This window comes from Ischnura elegans, chromosome 3 (genome assembly GCF_921293095.1).
Source record: "Ischnura elegans chromosome 3, ioIscEleg1.1, whole genome shotgun sequence".
Classification (NCBI taxonomy): Eukaryota; Metazoa; Arthropoda; class Insecta; order Odonata; family Coenagrionidae; genus Ischnura; species Ischnura elegans.
The window spans coordinates 93,643,471-93,668,160 of NC_060248.1; the positions used below are offsets into that span (position 1 = coordinate 93,643,471).

Below are 24,690 nucleotides of genomic sequence, written 5' to 3' on the forward strand. Positions count from 1 at the left end.
GTATTCCGACTGGCAATCAAGAGATCTGCATTCAAAACCTGGCTAAGCCAAATGATTTTTAACGACGAATTTAAGCCTTGGTTTATATAAAATTCTGTCTCTTCATAGCATAGATAAATATATTGTTTTATATATTTTAGATTGTAATCATTCATCTTCTAGAAATATTTTATATTGAAATATATTATATGACATATTTTATGCACTTTTGGTAATATTGTTCATATTATCTGTAGTAATTGGCCAAAATATTGCAATAAAGTGAACGATTTGACATTCTGGAACAATAATAAGCATAGCTACAGGTTTGAGACCAAAAATGTTTGGTGGAGGTAATGTATGCCAGAAGTTCCTTTTGGATGAAAAATAATAAGTGATGAATAGCAAACTAAGCAAAATAAGTAAGTAAGCAAACTTAAATATAACACGGGGAAGTTTTTTAATTAAAAGTACATAACAATGACCATAGCACCATTGAAATTTCAATAGCAAATGACAAGCAAAACATTTATCCCTGGCATTGTTCATTGCTATTGCCTTTTCTTGGACGAGTCCTTCCTGTGGCTTGGTTTCACAAAACACCTACAAAGAGCACGTATCACAAACACCACTGCGAGAACAGCAAACATAATAACCCCAGCAAAAACTGCCAGCACATCCAATGAAAAATACTGATACCAAGCAAGGTCCAGGCCTGCATAGCGAAGGGCCTCCACTCGTCCTCCTTTACCATGCCTCAGCGTGAACTCAACCCAGAAAACTGCACGGTCTAATGGAGTCTCCGGCTGGTCCCGTAACATGTTTGAGAGAGTTTGCATGTTGCGGCGATAGCTGTGGAATGAGTATGAAAATATTGATAAAAATCTTCATTCATGCCATACTCAGATTTAAGAGGATAGAGGGGCACATGCCCGCCTCAGATGCTTGAGAAATACACAAGATTTTTAATACAATTTTCATTACGTTCGTTGTGTTTTGTGTTACGCAGCCTAAATAATTTATTTTAATATTAATAACTCTCATATTAAAATTAAGAGATTATTTCATACAGTAATTGTTGTATGTTATTTTTTATTCCCAAATACGAGAGGCAAACTTCAAATATAGCAGAGAAGTAATAACTAATTTAAAGTACACAACCTTTATTTTAGTGCCAATAGATATGATTAATCTTTAGCAAATAAGCGTAAAAATTCTTCCAGAACAGTGCTTCGGAAAATGGCCCCCCAGAAAAATCCTTGTTCCGCCATTAAATCATGCACATGAAATTAAATTTCACGAATCCCATACATCAGCCCTGAAAATGGGCAATTAAAGTAAATGCAGTAAGTGTCTACAGCAGGAGATGGGAGATTCATGAGGTAAAATTGACCACTGGAATTTAGGAGGCTTGCTTATATTTTAGTTGGCTACCTTAATCTAAAAAGTAAAAGGAACTATTCAATACAAATACTATTAGTTGGAAAGTACAAAGAGTTGTAACCCTTATGTTCTAAAATTTTGAAGAAAATACAACTAGGAATGATTTCCTACTTACTGATACCAGAAAAATAGGCATGGAGAAAGGGGATATTGAGATACACAATATTTTTGATATCCAAGATTTTTTTACATAACTAGATTTTATTACTTGGATCTGTTTTTCAGCCCCCTTATAGTTGCTAGCTAGGACGGCTAAAGTTCGGCAGGTTAAAATGGCCTGCCATACGTATTGCCACTGTATTGACACTTCGGGATAAAGGCTAGTTGCTTTAATGTGTCACAACGAGTGTATTATCACGGAATAAATGATCATATGGTAGCAGAGACGATAAGTTAGATTATGGGAAAAAGTTCAGTGAGGAAAAGCAAGAGAATGTAGATGTAAAAGGTAGGAATTGATGCAATGTTGATCCTTGGAAGTGCAAATAGGAAGAATAGGAAGAAGTTAGCAGCATATTATTCAGGTACACCGCCAAGTCTCGAGTTGAATAGCAGTGAGTGACAGATTTTTTAATGGTTAATTGCAACCTTTACTAGCAATAAGTGTTTAAGAATAAATGTCCTTTTCCCTGCACTTGCAGCACTGTAACTGCATGCAACTTAGTAACTGTAGACTGTAACTTTGTAAATTTTAACAATCCTTATGATAAATCTCATGAGCCAATCCATTAGTATGAAATGCTTTACTTGGATCATCCATGACTACCTATGCTTGCATTTGAACGTCTTGTAAAAATAAGGAATGTTCAATGGAGATTACAATAAAAGTGAAAACTCTACATTACCTGGGATCATTGATGACCTTCAAAACTTTTGCAGTAAATGACTCTTTGGTTATAGTTACAAAATCGACATGCTCTGCAACTTTCATTTCCACCATTCTCCTCATATTGGTGAACTGGTCCAAAAAAAATGGTATGGACACTACTGGTTTTCCATGGTATATTGACTCCATGGTGCTCAAAAGTCCTGAATGGCTCACAAATGCCAAAACCTTGGGATGACCTGCCGGTAGAAATTATTATATGCATAGTGATAAATGAAATAATTTTTTTAAAAGCATAATCGAGCAGCATCTTTTTCAATGTAATGAATTTGATAGTATTGTATATATTTGAAATTGTACATACTTTTATGAATGGATACATTTTATTTAGAGATGGGCCTTTATTCTCGAATTCCAATGTCAAATACGAATACCTTAATCGAACATCGAATACTACATTATTGAATATTGAATGTGCTTTTTTCACCAGTTTTACAGACAAGCGGCAAAAAATAAAAAAATGCTGAAAACTTTTTAAGTCATGTCACTTCAACACGTCTCTTAAATCCTAAAGCAACTGCCATCCATGATTACATCAAACTTGCGCACATAGCGCGCACCGCAATTCATTTGTTTATTATTACATGCATATTGAAGGTTATATCCACGCATTACATATTATTTATCCACACATTACATATTATTAGTTATGCTTTACTGCGATTATTGCAAAACTTAAATTGCATAAAGAATTGACAATGGGGAACTTGCATGAATTTTTTTTATTTCATAGGCGGACAGAAAATTATTTTCTGAATACAACACAGAAAACCGCATGTAAATCTGAGTTTTCCTTGCCGAGATATTTAATGATAAATATAACGAATTTTAAAGCGCGGGAAAAACTCCCTCACCCCCCAAGCCACTGCCGACGAAGCCTCGATGACGTCAAAGGTGCCTAAACATCACGCGAAGCTATTGTTGTGATTGTTTGTAATAGTTGCCAGCAGTTGTGAGAGCTTCGTTTGTTAGACGTGTTGATTATTTTATATTTAAAGATAAATATCCGACGATAGAGGCTTGGAAGCCCTCGTATTTTGCATTATTTATACTATTAATATCTGAGTAAGGGCATAAAATATAAAACTGGAGCAGTTAAACCAAAAATTTGATAATACCTAAATAACATCGTTGTAGGAGTCTGAGCCACGGCCATTGGAAGAGGGATACGTTAATTGTAAGTTGATGTTATCGACGGCATATCATTCATTTAAGTATGTAATTAGAACGATTTTGATGTTTACTAATGTCCGCTTAGCTTTTATATGCAATAACTTCATCCGTTTATTCGTAGGTACCGGAGAATTCGTCGTTTAGGACTGTCTGTGCTTGTATTATGGGGTGAATTCCAGTCAATACAACTTTTGCTCGCTGATTGGAGACATCTAGAAACATTTTTGTGCCAAAATAGTGTTATTTTCAACGTGACATCTCCCGTTAAGCTACTGCTAATAATCACAGTGCCAGTGGTTGTAATGCACAAAGTTTGACAAGGTTGAAAAATATCGGCCAAGAGTTATCAGTGTTCCATCGTGATTGAATTGTAAAAAGTGCTATTACGCTATCGATACATGTCTAACAGTAGTGTAAAAATTGTCAGTGGCGTGCTAATCTCCGTTGTTCACCGTAGATATGACATTTCACGATCACGCTATTGAAATAAAAACTGTGTGTGAAGTTTGTTATTCCATTATTTCAACGAATAGTAGTGAGAAATGTCACCTGTGTCACTTGTGTGGGCTAATTTAAGGGTTTAAATCAGTGAATAAATAGTTGTATTCATCATAACGAGTTCTGTTATTGTAAGTTGTACGTGATGAATATAAGAATGTGATAGTGACATCCAGTTTTTGATAACAGTATTTGCCTATTTCCCACTATATTTTTATGGTATATGCTAGTATATTGTTTATGGATTTACCTATATTATTGAAATAGGTTGTAGCTTGTGTGTCTGTTGGCAGCGGAACCGATTCGCGATCTCACATGTGGATTGTGTGCAGACTGTTTTGCTGTGAATTCGTACCGTAGGACGGATAGGACTACCTTCTCCGTTAATCCGGCGTTGCCAAATTCAACAGCACAGCTTACTCTAATGTCAACAGCACAGTTTACGATCGTTATCCTCCAGTATTACAAGTTTCTTTTACAACTCGATTTGCCGCTGACGTATAGCAATAATTTGTCTTAACAAATTCCATCGTGGCATCAATTTTTGGTGTCCTAAAAAAAGGCTGGTGTCCTAACACCCCATGCCACACGCCTTTTAGGCGGCTTGCGGGGTATTATGTAGACGTAGATGAATTTCAGGTGTACTATTCGAACGAGTGGCAACGTTATCATCCATTTTTCTGATAACCAAAACCAAGGCACCAAAACTCACGAAGTGAAACGCTTGTACTTCATCATCCCGATGCCGCATTATTAATATCCCAAGTAATAATTTAGGCACAATAGCAATAGGAAAACTTGCCCAAGAATAACAGAACAGAATAAAGTGACGATGAGCGGCTAAATACTCCCTCAAAACAAATTTTACACCATGCGCTCAGCGTATTTCCCTACTCCCTACGGTTGTTTAGGCACCTATGACGTCACGCCTGGCCTCGGCAACGCTCGGGTGTCTTCGCGCAGTGGTCGGCTCAGAGAAATTTTTCTCGATTTTAAATGCAATTTTTTTATTTCTTTTGATGTTGAATGGAGAAACTGAAGGTATTTTTGCGAGCTAATTTATCCATTTGACTTATTCAAAATAGTTTTTAGAGCAATCTACGACCCATGCAAGTTCCTCATTACTTTCAATTTAGAATATGTAAAACGTAAATTTCGTCAAGAAACGGTGTCGCAAAAAGAAAAGCCAATCTCGCGTACACACTTGAAAGTATACGTCCATTCTTCTTAATATTTTTCTCGTAGAGTCATCAGCATTATACATGCTTTTTATGATTACTTTTGTGATATTTTTTCGTAGGAATAGTATTAAAGAACTGAACCAACCCTCTATCCTCCATGTAAGATCCAACCCATTGTCAAGGGATTTAATAAGAATCACGGACATTCTGTGCTGTGTATTCGCAATTCGAGTAATTGATAAATTTGTGTCATCGGATATCGAATAGTGTGAAAAGCTCATTAATCGAGGTAATCGGTTATTCGACTATTCGTAGGTCCCATCCATAATTTTATTAAAATATGAGTAATTCATCGTTCAACTATAGTTTAAGTCGAATCCTTAAAGACCAATTTTAACCTTTATGTTGAACAGTGGCGCAGCGAGGGGTGGGTTTTGGAGATAAACCCCCCCCCCCAAGAGCTCAGAGAAATATTTAAGTTTAATCCATTTTACTTAGTTGGATTAGGATTATTTATAAAATAGTGTTAGGATGAATCAAATATCCCTCAGCCGTCAAATTCGCCATTTTGAACCATAAATGTTAGACATTTTCTGAGGGAGGTCCCCCGCAAATCCTGGTTACCCCATCGGGTATGCAATACCACCACACCCATAAGTATTAGTTGCACCCCTGATGCTGAAAAGCCTTAAGTAATTCTCATTCCCCGCCCAAATTCGTTAAAATTAGCTATTTGCCAGTGCAATCTTACAATATATTAGGTGGGTCGGGTTCAGGGGGTGCCATGAATCCGGAACGCCGGCCGTTCCGGCACTGCCTAACAAAACACATTATTGTCAAATAACACCTTCCACATTACAAATTTTGATGCCTCAAAATTTGTAATATGTATATTCGTAAACATAGCAAAACATTTGTGATAAAATGTAAATAATAACTTGCAATGAAAAAACACACAGAGTAATATTTCACTTCTAAAAAAAGTTACGGAAAGTGCGTTCCGGTTCTGCTAATTTTGCCATGACGACACTGGTCGGGTTACGAAAGGAAACTCACGAACGTCTTTCACAATAGGCGACTGAAAACCAACTGCGAAACTTTTATTCGGTTCAGTACTACAGGAGTGCCACAGATGGTAGCACCAGGGGCGCATCTAGGAATTAAGTCTAGGGGGGTTCTAGGCGCAACTAATACTAGGGAGTTAGGGGGTATGGAATACTTTCCAGGGGAAGCGGGAGGGGCGGGGGCCCTCCACCCAGAAAAAGTTTAAGGTAAATTATTCAAAATGGTGAGTTTTACGACCTTCTGAGGGATATTTTATTAATTTTTTAAATTATTCTATAAGTAATACTAATCATATTAAGTAAAATGGATTAAACTTAAAAATTTCTCTGAGCTCTGGGGGGGGGGGGGGTTATCCCCAAAACCCCCCATCGCTGCGCCACTGGGCAGAACTAGTTCAAAACCCAAACACATCTAGTACTTCCTGTACAGAATCGGACAGCACGGTATATACTTGCGCGCTCAATCACAAAATATTTAAAACAATTCTCATTAATTAATTGTATTATCTGAGTATTTTTCTCATAGTTTTACTTATAAGTAGTCCAAGTTCCCGTTATTCAGGCATCTCGATTTGAAATCGAGAGTGGCAGAGATCTTTCAGAGACTGCGAGCACTTCAAATACAGTTTTCCGTCCAACCAATGGGATGTTATGCCATAGTCTCTGTGGCACCTTTTGTTAAGAGCAGGGTAATGCCGGCATTGGGTTTCTTTTAATTCTCCCCCCCCACCCCAAAAACGCAAATGACTTCGTCAATCAGTCACCTCTTCCAAATACAGTGGAACTTGGTTATAACGTCATCAAAGGGACCAGAAGATTTTTAACGTAATATCCGAGTGACGTTATAAAAAAAGCAGCCATAAATCTGAGTGACACCACAACTTGACATTGCACAAACAAAACACAACTAACGACGTATAAAACAGCTGTCAACATACGCGATGCTCACACGAAGGTAGGTAGTGATGTGACTGATGATCTACCGTAATTAACGAAACAAACAATACAATACAGAGCGTGTGTCAGTGACCTTGTAGAATGTAGGGGTGGGAAGGGATAAGACCCAGGTATGCGGGACTGCCCCCGCTCCCTCCAGACACCAATTAAACAAAGGAGTTGCATCCCGTCACCTGCTCAACGTCCAGCTCGTGACCTGTTTTTGCTTTTGATGTTTCTACACATGGTTTCTATGAACTTTGGGACATAAAACAATCACAGTACCACTTTTGCAACCTAACAACCGCAAAATTTTTGACGCTATACCCGAGCGTCGCAATATTTGTTGACGATATAAACGGGTTTTCGTGCAACATTAAATGTTCAATTTTGGCTGGTCTGTATAAAATGTGACGTTAAACCCGAGTTGACGTTTCAGCCGATGCCGTTATAACCAAGTTCCACGGTACATACAATCAGTGGCGCTGCGAGGGGGGGGGTTTTTGTGGAAAAACCCCCACCCCCTAGAGCTCAAAGAAATTTTGAAGTTTAATCCATTTCACGTAATTGGATTAATACTACTTACAGAATAGTGTAAATATGAATAAAATATCCCTCATAAGGCAGCAAAACTCACCACTTTGAACCGTATATAAGAAAATTTTCTTTGGGAGGGTCCCCACACCTCCCGCTTATCCTGGCGAGTATTTCACACCATCAGACAACCTCGTGTTTTGCGCCTAAAACACCCACTAGCCTTAATTCCTAGCTGCGCCCTTGTATACAATACTATACCTAGTTTCTTGCTCGAAGTTTACCCTCCAAAAGAGCCAATATTTTATAAATATCCTATCTATTTTTAAGATCCACACAATATATCCAAAATTCCAATCATTATTATTGGAATTCTTCGTTAAAACTTTCGCGGGTGATCGTCATTATGCATAAAAACTTTTGGGGTATTTTGCCGCGTCATTTCTTGGGTGGCCCCAACGTTTCCCACCGAAAAACCGAAGTTTTTATTTAAAATTAGCCGTACTTGGCAACCCGTAGTGAGGAAAAACAATCAACAACCCACTCCTCCTACCTCCCGCTCTCCTCCCCCCACCACCTGACACAGATAGCTAAATATAAGAATTTAAATTCCCAACTCTTCAGAATCCCTTGAGAAAGCGATCAGCATCGGTCGGGAAACGTTGGGGCCACCCAAGAAATGACGTGGCGACATAGCCCAAAAGTTTTTATTCATAATTATTATTGGAATTATTCATTAATTTCATATGTATTTCATTGTTACTGTTACTCATAAATCAGGGATCAATGTATAAAAAGAGATTAATAACACAACTTATAAAGTGAAAAGAGGTTACTAGTTAGTAGCCCAACTCACCAAGCACATCCTCTTGAGGAAGCCACTTCTTGATAAGGACATTTGATGGGAGTCCTTTGATGGGTACTTTTGGATCAAATTTCCATAGCACTCGCACCTTTGGTCCCAGGGCTGCAAATGTATCAAGTAAAATCTGCAGTTTTTCCTTGGGTAATTTTTCACTACGCAGGTTACTTCCAAGACTGAAGAATATTGCCCCCTGCTCAGCTCCATCCAAGAATGATTGAATATCCTTCGAAAAAAGGCAATACATAAAGGTGAAAAATCAATTGATGTGTAAAGAGAAGAGGCTGAGTATAGAGAAAATATTGAATTGTACACATAATGAATAATATTTATTCTCTCAAAGTAAAACTGAAGTATATCAGTTAGGCTAAGTTAGAAGCTATAAGTGCAAACTTTTTTTATTTATAGAACACAATGGGAAAAAATAATAAGGGTTCGTTTTGACTCCTCATTTTTGCAACTTTTTCATGCTGTGTTAGCTGATCCATGTATTAATTATTATATTTAGCTTTTAGGGCTATCATCATTATTAGTCAACAATCCTAAGATTGGTTTGACGCAGCTCTCCATTTCTCTCTCCTATCCGCTAATCTCTTCATAGCGACATATTTATTCTCTTTTACATCCTTTATAACCTGTCCTATATAACTCATTCGGGGCCGTCCCTTGCCCTTTTTCCCTTCCACTTGTCCTTCAACGATTGTCTTCATCAGACCATCGTGCCTCAAAATGTGGCCAACTAAGTTGTCCCTTCTTCTGCTTAATGTTTTTAGGAGGCTTCTCTTTTCTCCCACTCTCCTTAGCACTTCCTGGTTACTCACACGGTCAATCCATTTTATCTTCATCATTCTTCGGTAGCACCACATTTCGAATGCTTCCACTCTTGACTTCTCTGCTGCTGTCAACGTCCAAGCCTCGCTTCCATAGAGAAACATACTCCATATGTAGCATCCTAGGGTAGTGTAGTTTAGGGCTATAATATCCTTATTTAGCAACGTATGGTAAAACATGAAAATGGCAGTACTGACATTTTTACTTTTTTCCTAAATTTTGTTGTGTTACGAAAAAAACATTTTGTGAAAATGAGAGGATACAGAATGCAAAAGATGTTTTCGTCATTAATAATTAACGAAGCCCTTTATAGATAAAATAAATAACAAAAACAAACTATCTATTACAGCAAGAAAAATACATAATTTTCCTCAGAAAATGACGAGATGAATTTGTTTGCTAGGATTTAGTAAATAAAGAAGGATCCTTATTTCCAATTTTATGAGAGCTCCACAGCACCTAGCGTCTCTTCCTCATACATTCACTCAATCCTGTATGGTTATCTGATTTCCAATGCCATAATTTTAATGTCAAAATCCAATAATTGTTCATCACTCTCCGCAGTATTTAATGGATGTCAATTCTGGTATAGGAAGTTAGTATTTTTGGTGTTACCGTCATTCTCAACGAACCCTAGATCATCTCTGAGTTTACCGGTGGGTTTAAATCTATAGAATGTCAGGTGACTCAATGAATTTGATTGAAAATTGTACGTGAGCTTAGCTTTTTTATTTTTTGTGGAGGAGCTCAGATATATATTCAACTCCCCCTCATAGGCCTTTTGGCCTGGTTCTGTAGCCATATAGGCCTTAGCGGAGGAAGTCTTTCAGCTCCACTCAGCTTGTTGAGGTGAGTGAGTCAAGAATTGGATGTTTTTTGGATCTTCTGCGGAGCTCTAATGGGCATTTGTGTCAATCGGTTTGGTCAGATATTTGAGTCAAGTGAGTATGCCTAACTGTACATTGTATCTACATTTACAAAATATTCTACGGATTGGAAGGCTACAGCTAGGAATAAAATACTTCTGCCATAGAAGTAGATAGATTAACACAACATAAAATGCTTGATTATAAATTAAATACCTTTGGAAGAGGCTTTGGTGGTGAGCACTGCATTCCTCCTACGTCAACAACTCCTGGTAACTGTTGTTGAGGTCCATTCAAGGCATAATGATTATTCATCAAAAACAAGCTAATGTTGGAAGCAAACTCTTGGAGAGGTGGTAATGGTTTCCCTAGCGATAACAATAAAAAGATACAAACACAAATAAATAAATGCGTAAATTACAATGTTTGGTTATTATTTCTCCCTTCTCTCCCAAACTCATAGATGCCGCTAGAGTAATCTATAAGTCAAAGTAGAACTGAGGGTATGATACACATTTTAAAATCCTAGAAGTTCCCCTGGAAATACCCCATTAAGACGGCCAAGGCTCCGCTCCGCGGTGTCATAAAACGACCGTTTTCGCTGTAGAATCCTGGGGGTCAGGGATAGGAGAGTAAAGAAGGTATAAGAGTCTCAGCTGGTGTCTTTCTGGAAAACAACTCACGTTTTCGAGATTTGAACGCTTTCAATAGAAGCATGGTCTTCGATCGTATCCCAAGAAAACGAAATGAACTTCAATGAAACGTGCACTTACCTCGGCTGAAACACATCCAATGTCTTCACCATAGACCATTTGAGAATCGGTGTCTTTAAGCAAAACATAAAAACGGTGAATGCTGAGCGTTAAAACCCATAAAGCTTCAATAACCTTACTGCGTCGCGGCTAATCCAACTCCCGACGCGCGGAGACGAACCCTGCCGCGCGATCGAAAAATCGATGTAATTTCCGGCGACGCAAACTTATGTCAAAGATAACTGCATAAGCACCTCAAGAAATCTTCAAACAATGCTCTCATATAAGTTACTCCGCGTGAATTTGCCGAAAACCCATTTGAAACTCTACCTAAATGTAAAACTTTGTCGAAAAACAGTGTCCGCCATTTTGTAACTGCACGGTAACAATTTATCGATGATATTCTTTAAGATTACGGAAATTTAAAGAAAAAACCCTATGCTAACATATTATGTGGTTTTTTATTCCGCAAGAATCCACCCATAACTTCACCATCTACTTACTTTGGAAGATTTTCAGAGAAAATTGAAGACGGGCGGTTTTATGGAAATTTGTTCACGTTTGAGCCTCTGTATCTCAGTAACGGGTTGGATCTATGTCAAATGAAGTAATTATCCATAAATTTCAATCTTTTTTGAGTATAATTGCAAAGTTTCAAGTTTATAACTCAAAAAAAGCCATTTTGTAATTTTGTCCGGCTTTTTCCGATTTCCGCCCACTGTGCGACGGTTCTCTTCTACGTACTACGCCTATCACAGTGGGCTCTCCCGACTTCTTAGAAGAGGTATTGCTACTGCTATGTACTTGGATTTCTTTAATGAATCTCCAACTTCAATCAGGGGAGAAGTTGGGATGTTTTCAGAGTTTGGTCCAAATTTGCATGGAATTATTTTATTTTGTATGCATAAAAAAAATAATTACGTGTTATACATTTAATTTTTTGTTCTCGTTGTTGTTAATTTAAAAATAATTGAAATTTTATCAAAAATCCGTGGAAAAAAATAAATAAATGTTTCTCATGGTTGAGTGTCTCGTTCGAATTGTTAGCATTTCTGGCACTAAGCAGTCCGGCTGTTACCCTGGAGAAATTTCGGAATGGTAATACTAAATGTTCGCAGAGAAACCAATTTTCGAAAACAGTTGGCCCATTATCAGCTATTTTCAGCAAATTCATTTTATCCAAACCGAGATTGGAGATTGAACAAATAAAATACAGAAGGAAAGCCCTAATTAACACCATTATTAGGGAGAAAATTTTCAGTAATGCATCGCGAAAGCTTTACAGTTTGTGGGCAGGGGTTCAAGCCCTAGCAGTGGCAGAAACTTTTCAGAAATGGCCCCATCCCTGCATTAGTGTTGCGCGAATGGCACTTCAGGTGCAATGCCCTGTCCGGCAGAATGGACGCTGAGCCGTGGTCCCATTGGCGCCTTTCATTACGAGCTGGCTAATGCCGACACAGGGTTTCTATTCCAACCATTCCCCACCCTACCCTTACCTCATGGCGCAAATGATCTCAACAGCCGGTTACCTCCTCAAAATGCCATACCATAGATAATTCAGAACACATGATATCACGAAATTAAGATTTTTCCGATGTTTAAATCACTTTTCCAAAGTGAGCAATTTAATAAACCGCGCAACCGTCGCTACCACCACGAGTGATTAATGAACAAGCTTAAGAGCCCAGAAAAATCTCCATTCTTTGAATGTCTGCTCATTAAAAAATAATATGCAGATGAAATTTTAGCAAGATTAGATGGAATCAATCGGGTAGTGCTTCTCTATCGGTAACCTTCCATGAATACAGCGCCGGAACCCTCGACTCACAAGCCGCGTGAAATTTCTTCACGCAATGTTTTTCTTTCCCATTTATGTAAGCAACTATGGACAATTTTTGTATTAAATTCGATCTAATGGTGCTCAGCCATTACTGGGTCAAAAGCAACTGTCGTATCTTTCACGTCTTGAATTTGACCTCAAAGATTACGTGACGACTGACGACGCGAGTTATTCTTCGAGGGCATTCACTATTTCTCCGGTTCTGTAAAAAAAACAGCTTTGCACCTTGCATGGTTAAGCTCATGGCTACATATCAAAATTCAGTCAATGGTTCATCCGAATATTGAAACCTATTTTCTTTTCCAAATGTAAGTGTAAGCGTTTAAATCCTGAACGTGTAAAGATTTATGGTTTAAAAAAATAACTTGAAAGCTAACAAAAATGATTTTTCATAATTGAAAATATTAAAATGTGCAAGTATATCTAAAAAGCGTTCCTTTGATTGTATGTACACAGAATAAACTTGAATAATTACTTCTTTTTATAGCAGGAATTTGAAAATCAACTTGGATCCGAAAATATCCGAAGATCCGGGTCCGAAAAAAACCTGAATCCGTCAATCCCTATTAATAACGATAGTTATCGATCCCCTTTTCCACATGGGCGATGCTTTTTTTTCAAGCGCTGGCTGGTGAATGATCAAAGATCAGCAAATCTATCTTTTTGACTTGGGCTTGGGGCTTAAATAATTGAGGTTTTGTGGTACACAAAACAAACTGAATGATGACCGTATTAAAATCTTGTCAATAATTTAAGAGTCGAGGGGGGAGCACGTGCTCCTATGTGGATCTAAATCCACCTATGGGGAGGAGAGAGCTACTTCTCACAGCAAAAACAAAACCTTTGCTCACACTTTCTAGAAATGGGAGAACCACCGTGTGAATAACAAATCATCCATAGACTTTTCTCTAGATTGAAGGATACAAATAAGAACAATCCGATACAAAGGAATTCCATTTCATCATTCAGATATCAAATGAGAGATTAGCATAGCCTATAGAACAAAATTTTTTAAAGCTTAAGGTAATCTGAGCTTACCGTAGGCTTCTTCGGCAATTCTCTGTTGCTGAGGCAAATAGTAGTACATCATGCCAATCCACTCCAGCCCAGTAATAAAAGTGTTTTTCATTCTTTCCCAAAAGTTCATTTTGCTCAAATATGGAAGAGTTGGGAAAGCAAAAACAGATGGCATGGTTCTGGATCCAGATGCTAAATCAATCCAAGGTGCAATTCCGAAGGCTGAAATTCCGACAACAGGGATCTGTTTGAAAGATGTTCTCATGTAAAGTATTACCAATACAAAATGTGAAGGATGCTCAGTTATTTGTCATGCAATATTTACACATTGGGCAACCGTGTTTGTGTGGAATAAACACGATTGGGATAGATTGACCGTAAGTATCAATTTTGCTTAGTATGCCCAACTTTTTCATTAATATTTGAGTACTTGCTCCACTTTTTTTCAAGCCTAAAGCTGGTCTACACTATTTTAAAATCACTTGTATAGCTTTCTGAATTGTGAAACTATAATGTGCCAAATTCTGCTTATAAACGATATAACATGGTATCTGATTTATTTTGCCATCATTGCCATGAAAAAATATTGATTTGAATGGCAATTTCAAAGTGTTCTTAAAAATATTCTTCAAAGTCTTCTTAAAATTCCCTTAAAATTAATTAATAATCACGTTCATTTCACTGAACTTGAAAAAAAATATGTTTTGGGTCCTCCATCATGTAAATTAAAGGTAGCTCGTTTTGGTAAAATACACCAGCATCAATGGGGTTGACATGTTTGAATATCATTTGTCTTATTTTTGAATCCATGATTCTGGTGCTAAATGAAGTGCCTATTAAAAATCTGTGAACTGGATTCAGCTTTACCCTTACACATTCCAGGTGCCGATATATCAGCTTTTGATTTTCGCCTTAAAATCCTCAAGGAGCCGTTGTATTGGCCCCATATTTAATCTCATTAAAATATTGTTAATAATATTTTGAGTTAGTTTCAATTTTGTACAGGGGATCATTTAAATATTTATCACTCCTGATAAAATGGAATTTCTTCCATGGTATTTCGTTTTATACGAGAGAAGTTGTAATTTATATAGAAAAATAGAAAAGAAGAGAAATATTTTATGAGCAAAAGAAAATGCCTGATGCATTTTTGATTTGGGCTAGAATATCCTGGGAGTGAAAACGGATATTTTCGATAGAGCAAAAGGGTAAAGTTATCATTATATGATATAGCTAATGAAGAGCTAATAATGGTTCAGTCATATTGTGATAACTCTTATGGGCATATGGATGCAGCCAGAGGGGAGGGTTGGATTTTGAGGCTTTAGCTAGCCTTTCCCAAAATATTTTCCCTTGTGACCATTACAGCAATACATCTGCCGAGGAAAGTACTAGCCGGTGTACATCTATCCAGTGGAACTCCATTTTTCGATGCATATTTTACAATGTCTGTCAAAAACTAACGATGAATTTCACTTCCAGCAACGAGCAAACGAAAAATATAAGTCAATGACTAAACGAAGAGTATTATTTTCTGATATATTAAGAGTTTGATAACAATATTTCAGTATTGGCAATTTGCATAAATCCCAAACACCTCAGGTGCAAATTTCTGACTATGTGCCTCTCTGGCCTGACAAGTATCATAAAGCGATTAGTTGGTAGGCTGTTCGTTACTAAGAATAATTGAAGAATTGTCAATCACATGCAAGTTACATCGTAGCATCGCCAGGCAAGTAGAATTACCTCCAGACCTGGGGGTTTATCTGAATTTTCAAATGAAAATAATAACATTGTTTATTTAAAAATTATTAAAGAAAAAGTTATGTTCCTAAATGGCCATGGTCAGATACTTAGCCAAAATTTTGATTTGGGGCTCGCTTGGGGGGTAATGAGGTTTCCAATACTCATATTTAGTTGTGAATTCGAACAATTCGGAAAGCCATACATTTAATTTAATCAGGAATATACTTCATTTGAATAATGCTTAAAGTTGAATTCTTGTTGATTATTTGCAGACACTATGAAATGTAACTGTATATGGAAATAAAGGAGCTTCAGTGAATTGGTACTCTGAGATAGTGGTCTCCTAAGCAGATGTGTCGTGTGAAATTAATTGTGGAGGCTGACACTGTGGAAATCTATTGTAGGATATTAAGTAAAATACTTTGCACTTTTCCACATAAATATTTACTTAAAAAGGAGTAAACATGTTTCACTGCCCCGTAGCATCATCAGGATTAACATAGACTTTAACCATGCCAGAATAAATACATAGTCACTTACATAGTTAATCCCAGACTAACCCTTCCAACACCAGAAGTCTGCCACCCGTCCCCCCTCCCCTGCCTTAACACTCTAACGCTCAGCTCAATATTCCCAAATTCAAATCTATGGCTTTCTAATACTTTCGAATGGACAATTAAATATGAGTGTCGGCAATCTGCATACCACCCAAGCTAGCCTCAAAGCATATTTACGGATAGGTATCTGACCATGGCCGTTCAGGAACATAACTTTATTGTTATCCTTTTTGAACTTTCCATATTTTTCTTTTCTCAAATTTCATTCTGTTACAGATGTATTGTTTGAGGTCTAGTTATGAATTGAGTGGAAGTTATTGTTGTATTTTGTGTTATTTTGAGTTATATATTTGGGTTTATTTGTTTTTATTGATTCATGTAGTTTTGGGGTTATTTTTTTAGTGGAAGTTATAGTTGCAACATGCAAGAAACCATTTATTTTATGTTGAATTTAATTTATCTATTATTTTCTAATATATAACAGCAAGGAAAATTTTTATTTATGTAAAGCTTGTAGGAACCTAAGAGTCCAGGACAATAAAATCTTATTATTATTACTATTAAAGTTCCCATCCCTCTTCTTGCCCTACCTTCAAATCTCTACCCCACCCTTCCAACCCAGAAACAGGGCCATATTCTCTTACACGCCCACCCTTCTTACGTGACTATTTATTCCGGTATAATTGACATTTATGTTAATCCTGATGATTCTGCAAGTCAGAGAAACATTTAGACTCTTTTTTTAACACGTTCACTGCTGTTTCGGTCATAATGACCAAAGAATGAGCAATTAGAACTTTTTTGGCCTCTCATAGCACGCCGTTGGTCACAGGTACTTCGGTGCCACGTGTATGGAGCGACCAACACAGCACACGTAGCCGAATGCACACGAAAACTAAAATAGAATGGATCCAGTTGTTAAAGCGGAAGGGAAAAAAACACATCGGTGCAATGGGTAATTTCGTCTAAAAATCCGTGGCAGGGAATGTGTTAAATAAATATTTATGTAGAAAAGTGCAAATTACTTTACTCATATCCTAGGGTGTATCGCAGGTAATTGCCGTATGGGGAAAAAAATTAGGGGGAGGTGGGTAAGGCCTCATATACCTTCCCTGACTTCGTGCCAGGCCATGTTACCAAAGCAAGAACATTTGAAGAGCAAATATTAAACGACACCAAAACGAAAGTTACAACCCAGACGGCACACCACCATCCATATCTACTTTGTATCTACGAGGGTCGTTCAATAAGTAATGCCCCAAATAAAAAAAATATTGATACACATAGATCAAAGTCCTTGTCGGTGCTTCACAATTGATGTTTGTTCTCTGCGCTGATGAAGTTTGACACCGTTCTAGAGGATAGCAGAACCGTAGTACAGCTTCAAAGTGGCGTCTACGTACGACTCACGTTAAAAGCATCGGCCTGTTGAATTGAATTTTTGCGTACAGAAAAAGGAACAGTGGTGAACATCCATAAACGTTTGTGTGCAGTGAATGGCCACGCTGCAGTTGTTAGGAGTGAAGTTGGGCGATGGGTAGAGAAAGTTACAGCCTCAGGAGATGCAGAACAGAGCTCCGTGATCAGCCAAGCTCGGTATGGCAACGCCCACAAGACAAGAGCTTTTACCACCAGGGAATACATGCTCCCCCAAAATGTTGGTGCTAGGCCTAAGAAGGTAATGGGTACTGCGTAGAAAAATAGGGCATAGACAAGATATGTTGATGCATATTGTTCTGACTCTGTACAATAAATACGTTCTGATAAATAAATATGGGGCATAACTTATTGAATGACCCTCGTAAATTGTATCCGTTGATCAAGGGGATCCCAGTACACACAAAATGCTGCAGATGCGCCACACGGCAGCACTGCAGCTTTGGCGAAGGCACTGCTGCAGCGCGTCTAGCGTAGGAATCGAAATCTGGAGATAATCCGGCCACCAACTTGTGTAATGCATAGCGAGCTACCTTGGCAGCCTTCCCTGCCTCTGTACGTTGCACTGCTTTCCGCATCCAACAAGAATAAAATTCAATAATAAAGGAATCATCACTATCCCTAGAAACTCCGCTTTTCACCAACTCAACCACAGAAATCCCTAAAATGTGGTAAAGCGTAACGTACCTTCACTAGTAAACAAAGTGGTCTCCAACGGCAGCCGGCACAATAAAGCACTACATGTGCTGACGTCAGAGCCAATTCCGTCGCTTGCGATCTTGCGAATTCTTTCTAGGTGGCCACCCGAGAAAGAAAATAGTCCCAGACCGGATACGAATCATGAACAAAAGGTATACTGTATACATGTGCGAACTGGATACCAATGTGTCATATGTTAATTCACAGGGTTTTAGGAAATTAGGGCGTGTATGATACAAGTTTATCGATGCATATGAATTCGCCAGTCCTCTTGTATCATTTTAAAATATTTCTCTCGTCATTAGAGGAAATTAAGAAACAAAACCTTTTCACTAACTTCCTAAGTGCGATTTCTAGTACTTTGATGGTCCACCCTCGTATTCAGATGCGAAAAATTTTCTGTGCCGTCTGGGAAACTTATCACGTAAAAATGATTCCCGATGAAGGTAATGATGTCAGTTGATACATTTTCTGAGCTTGATTTTTGGATAATACCCAACTATAAGACTGTAACAAATCAACGCGAAAGACGTATAAAATAGGATTTATACCTACCCTGGTTCCACCTCCGAAGTGATCCAAATACAAATAAAAGCATTCATTTACATGAACCTCTGTAATAATGAGATCAAAAGAGTCAGGCGGCATGCGAAGAAGTTCTTTCGCTCCTTTCGTCTGAATTTCTAGCTTACAAGTCACAAGACCCCATTTCCAAAATGCTTTTAGTGCTTCAATGTCGGATTCCTCCACCCATTCTTCCAAATGAAATACTTCTTGAACTCGCTCATATGCACCCTGAAAATAAATACAAATTTGAAGTGAGTTCAAACATTAAATCCATGTTCATAGATTTTTCAGTAACTACAATCCACTCCATATTAGCCATTCTAACAAATGCGCAATAAGGCATGAATAGTTATAAATCATGTACATATATCCGAAAAGCTGTTACGGTTTATGTATATGCATGTACATTCATTTTAGGTGTGAAATGCCTCACATATTGCAACCGTAGCCATAAATTGGTGAATGTGGAATCATTTTGCACCAAATTTTTAAGAAACTCATTTTTTGTTTCTAATAAATAGTTTTCTTTGAATTAGCATATTCATAACAAATCGACATCTATATCTTGTCTGACTCTAAAAATGGCATGATGGAATATGAGTCATTTTTCTCCTTTAGTTACAATTGCTACCTACAGTTGACCGTCAAGTTTTAGCTGCGGAAAATTTATCAAGGGGGGGAGCAAATAGCATGGATTATATCGTAATTAAATCATCGGAACTTAAGGAAATAATATCACAATTACTCTCATACCTCAATGATGATGTGTTTCAGATTTGGATGGTTTTCCATGGGAGGATCTGGACTAATAGCCGTTATCTGATGACCCCTTCGTGCCAATGCTACTGTTAGGGCACTATTCCAGATATGGTGGCTTCTAGATACAATGGGTACGATTGCCAATATTCTTGCAGCATAAGAACCACAAGAGACAAGCAATAATATTCCAATTGTGCACATTAGCAGCTTTGATCCCATTTCTGAAAATGAAGGATAGGTAATTTATGCTAAAATAATATGCAGCTTAATCTTGGGACTTCTTTAGAGCTTTATGGGTTTCTGTAGACAAAGCTGGAAACATTCTTGGGTGAGAGAGGATGGATGAGGTAAGGGTTATGAGGTAAGGGTAGTTTCCTTCATCAAAGAAAACGAAAGGCATTGATTGCGATTCGTTACCCACCATTAGTGCATTCATAATAAACAAATTATTTGATTTTAGAAATCCCAGTTTAAACGAATGTTAATGGTCAATTTTAACCTCATTTGAAAACGTCCACGCGATGCCAATCCACGTGACGTCACAGAGACCTAGATTCTATACGAGTAGTCAGGAGTTTTACATCGTCTGAGATTACCAATGCATGCATGAGACACAGAGCTCGGGGAAACATCTCTTAATAATCATTAGCGTAGCGTAGCCAGGGTTTTTAAATGGCGGGGATTATCGGAGATTTCGGATTTCGGGGCCCTTCTGGGGTCCATGGAAAAAAACCCCCAGGGCAAAGTGGGGTCCGCAGAAAAATTCTGGAGTTTTTTGATGTTGAAAACGTTATTCTCGGGACTCAAAAACAGTAATTTTGAATTAAGATTTATGAAAATAAAATATATAATATATATAATAAAGCAATAAAGACTCAAGCGGGGCAATGTGACCCAGAAAATCCCCCTTGTGGCTACGCCACTGAATTGCCTCCCTCAACAAAAAAACAACAACTTTAATCTGCCCCTGAATGTAGAAGGGATGTAAGGATACTTCGGGATGAATGGACACCAATGGTCACAGGCATATGATAGATGAATTGAACTACATGCATCGTTACCTTAGCTTAAATCCATACCTCAGATGTATTCAAATTTCTGTGGACACATTGGATGTGTTTAGATGCCTTGCAACGTGTGAATGGGAGTACAACGGAAGGCTATGGATACATCAGCATGAATTTGATGTCCGAAACAATTTTTCCAATGAAGCTGTACATAAACTGCAGGCCAGAGTAGGCGAAAAAGGGGAAGTTTTATCAGACGAATCTTGGTATCAATGGGCGAGGGGGCGGCGTTCTGAATTGCTGTTTCTTCTATATGTTCCATAAATATATTTGCAATTGCTTGGGAGAGAGAGGAACCCATCTCTGCTCCAGACGTCTGTTGATAAAAATTATTCCTCCACCGGAAGAAAGTGCTGAAAAGAAAGTGCAATTTATGCAATTTATGCAATATGCAATTTATGGAACACATAGAAGAAACTGCAATTCAGATCGCTGCCCACAAGCCTAGGATTTGGGTAAGATATATCGGCGTCACTTTTATAATTTGGACGCACGGCAAGGAAAAGATTCAAGCATTTTATACTTATTTGAACGGGATCAACGACAGCAAAAAGTTTACATTGGAGGTGGAGGAAGACGGAAAACTTCCATTCTTGGACCTTCTCGTGGAAAAGAAGACGGATGGAACATTGGAGCATACAGTGTATCGAAAATTAACAGCAACAAATTGGTACCTGCACGCTTTATCTCACCATCACCCAGCCTAAATAAATGAAGAGGTCAACAGCTTGATTCACCGCTCCTACACGAAATGCTCGAAAAAAATCGAAAATAACGAAATGGCCGAAAGTTAGAACAAAACATACAGTATAACGGATAAAAAATAACTTTCGACCAGTTCGTTATTTATGATCGTGTTTTTTATCATTCTTCTTAGGTTTTTTTAGTACTTTACAAATATGCTATTTAGATTGAGATTTTATGAGAGTAAAAACAGCTAATAATTCTATTAGAGGTGGTAATTTCCTTCGTCGGGGGAAGGAAAGGGACGGGCGAACGGACCCGCCAGCTACCAGTGTCGGTCCCATACAGTTTTTTTGTCGGTCCTTTCCTCCCCTCCATTGCTCGCGGCTAAGGTACTTCGCGGACCCGTGCGCCAACTTACGGTATACACACTATAGTTTCGACCCACTTACCGAGTAGGAAGTATGGTTGAATGGAGAGGAGGAAACCTACCGCGTCTAGATTCATGGGGCACTTTTACGCTCATAATACGCAACGCAGTATTCAGTCGCAAAATGAGGAAGCTAAATGCTTAACCTCTCTACATTCTGTCATGGGTCAAAACTATTCCCTCTTTTCCTCCTCCACTCAACACCTGGGATAAGAACTTAACTATGAGTGGCGAGGTTTCGATGAATTTAGTTTCGTTCCAAGTCGACGCATAATCCTTGATGATTTTAATTTCGTGCAGGGACGAAACTAAACCTAGCCATCGTATTTTCGTTTCCCTGCGGGTCGAAACGAAACATTTTCGTTTCGTTTCATTTGCCATCCCTACTATTTAGTAAGCTTGAAGGGTAGAATGAGAGGAAGGCTAAGAGATAAGTGCCAAGGACAGATAAAGGGCACAAAGAAGAAGGGTATCAGGGAACCGAAGGAACTATCTCGAGAAAGGGAGAAACAGGACCTGCAGGACACATATATTTAGGTATTCATGGAGAGAACGTGAGCGATACGGGCGTTAAAAACTAAAATAGCCACTCACCGATTTGATTTTTGAATAATCCAGTCTGCGAGGATATTCTGACCTGTTATGATCTGCGCGACGTACGAGTACCTACCTAATGAATTCCCGGCACTGACTTAACACCGATACAATACCCGCGGCCGTAAGACCTTGGAACGTGACTGCTGGACCGCCTAGGTTTCTTCATACAGTCACTCGGTCAAGGAGTAGAGGAGCCTCTGTGTTACTGATGCCTCGTTCAGATTACGATTGTTCCAGCAATCGTTGGAACTATCGTGCATTCACACAACGATTGTTAAAATCTGTGCTGCCCTCTAGTGCTGACATCTAAAGTGAACGACAAATTGACGGTTAGCAAAGCTGTTGAGGTATGCAGGGTCAAGATATTACTTTGTTCAACGTGTATTTAACGAATAATTTTTCTTCCGCCCATATTCTTCCTTGCTTGGATAAATCCATGAAAAAAATAGAGGGAAGGGAGCTTTACGAACTTTTCGTCTTTCTCTTGTCGCTCCCTTTTCCGGTCTCCCAGTGCCTAACCATCGTAAAGTAGCAACGTTCGAAACTACGTGAACTATTGTCAGGACATGCATTCGCGCTGCTAGTTCGGCCAACTATCGTTAGGACGATCGTTCGGACAATCGTAATCTGAACGAGGCATGACAGAGGGTAAAGGGAGGGGGGAGAGGGGTGTTTGGATGCAAACCAGGCGTCGATAAAAGGAGAAAGGGAAAAACGCTAGTTGGAGACGGGCGTTCGGATGCATATTGCATGCTAGGCGGCGATAGAAAGGGGAGGGGAGTGGTTTGGTTGGAGGATACGTCTCCCCCCCCCCTTCAAGTCGTGACGAAAGCCGTACACAAACACTTCATTTCATTCGCGGCGAGTGATCAACGAAGATTCCGAAGGCAGGAATCACAAATTGTCAAATCATGACAAACGATAGACATATACGAACACATACACTTCGGTTTCGATTTGGTTGGCGTTCTTAATATGGATGTCGCGCATAAAAGCAATAATATCTCACTACGCTAATTAGCAACTTCATCACCATCGTTAAATCAATGGTTTCCAAGTTCATTTCATAGAATGGTGACATGATAGATTCAAAAATTAACTTTGTGTATTCCGCACACACGAATTTTTAAGGTCATTATCAAGATGTAAAAAAAAAAACAAAAAAAAATTGGTGCCATTCCTTACCCTTCTTCCCGTCCACTAGCGCTTCGAAGATTGTCCCCGTAAGCCGCCTAAAAGACATGTGGTAGGGGGTGTTAGGACACCAGCCGTTAACAGCTAATAAAAAAAATGAAGTGCTCTAACGAGGTTGGGATTAGCGTTTATTAAAGCTTTTATGGTTCGGGCGAAAAACGAATTCCCATATCTATCCGTTCGGCAAAACATCTCTCTTAATTTATCGCTTCTATCGGACCTGGAAATATAGTGTGGCTCTAATATCATGTTCTCCGTGTCGCTCTTAAATATCCATTCTCAATTCTTCAAGCAATATAAGCCTAACGCGCAACCTCCAGGTCTCCGGCGGCTCCCAAACCTAATTCGCTTAACATCTGCGTAACGCTGTCTGTACGCCCGTAGCAGTTTTAGACGAAAAGCGCAGCCTTCCTTTGAATTTTATTCAGTTCGCGGATTAAGTCTTTCTGCACCGGATCCCATACGCTCGCTGCATATTTAAGGTGCAGACGGACGAGTGCCAAATAGCACCTTTCTTTCACTTTCTCATCCGAAAATCTTCCCACATCATCATGTAATATTTGTTATTTAAAATAAATGTGAAATTGAAAATGTAATGTATCATATACCGGCAACTTTCATCTGAAATACATATCTAACGATAACCCTGAGTCGTAAAAATAATAGAAAGTAAATTAATAAATTATATGATACTATTTAATATAATTATCATTTTACAAGATTGCTTAAATGAAAGGAATGTGGATGATTAAATCCATATATTCTTAGTTAATATATTTTCAAGTCAATTGGGAACCCTAGCGCCATAATTCAACTAATGTTGGCTTCAATTGAAGCATTCATTTGATAAGAACTCAAATAGTAGTCTGTTTACCGGCATAATTTTTATATTTACCTGACGATGTATGTGTAACGATAATTGCTTAGGTTTTTTTCTCCAAGCGAAATATAAATACTCTCGCTTAAATCAATAGTTTTCGTATATTTTTACTATTAAATTCATGAGATCCTGGACAAAAATACGAAATTTTAAATGCAATTTCCAGAAAGTATATCGTGGAAAGTTTATTTTTGGGCTATAATATTATTAA

General features: G+C 38.3%; 1 protein-coding gene across 1 annotated transcript; it reads right to left on the reverse strand.

Moving 5' to 3' along the window:
* Positions 1–415: 415 nt before the first annotated feature.
* LOC124156154 (UDP-glucosyltransferase 2-like) lies at positions 416–22,535 on the reverse strand. Its single transcript, XM_046530511.1, has 8 exons — positions 22,403–22,535; positions 19,622–19,848; positions 18,857–19,096; positions 13,884–14,106; positions 10,470–10,621; positions 8,551–8,782; positions 2,268–2,487; positions 416–831 (listed from the first exon to the last, which is right to left on the reverse strand). The coding sequence occupies exons 2-8, from the start codon at positions 19,844–19,846 to the stop codon at positions 531–533; spliced, it is 1,593 nt and encodes a 530-aa protein (XP_046386467.1). The 5' UTR covers positions 19,847–19,848; positions 22,403–22,535; the 3' UTR covers positions 416–530.
* Positions 22,536–24,690: the final 2,155 nt, after the last annotated feature.

Coding starts and splice junctions, on each gene's coding strand:
- LOC124156154 (XM_046530511.1), bottom strand. CDS start 19,846: ATGGGATCAAAGCTGCTAATGTGCACAATTGGAATATTATTGCTTGTC. Junction 8,783..10,469: donor CACCAAAGCCTCTTCCAAAG/GTATTTAATTTA, acceptor CTTTTTTCGAAG/GATATTCAATCATTCTTGGA. Junction 832..2,267: donor AAGGTCATCAATGATCCCAG/GTAATGTAGAGT, acceptor CTCATTCCACAG/CTATCGCCGCAACATGCAAA.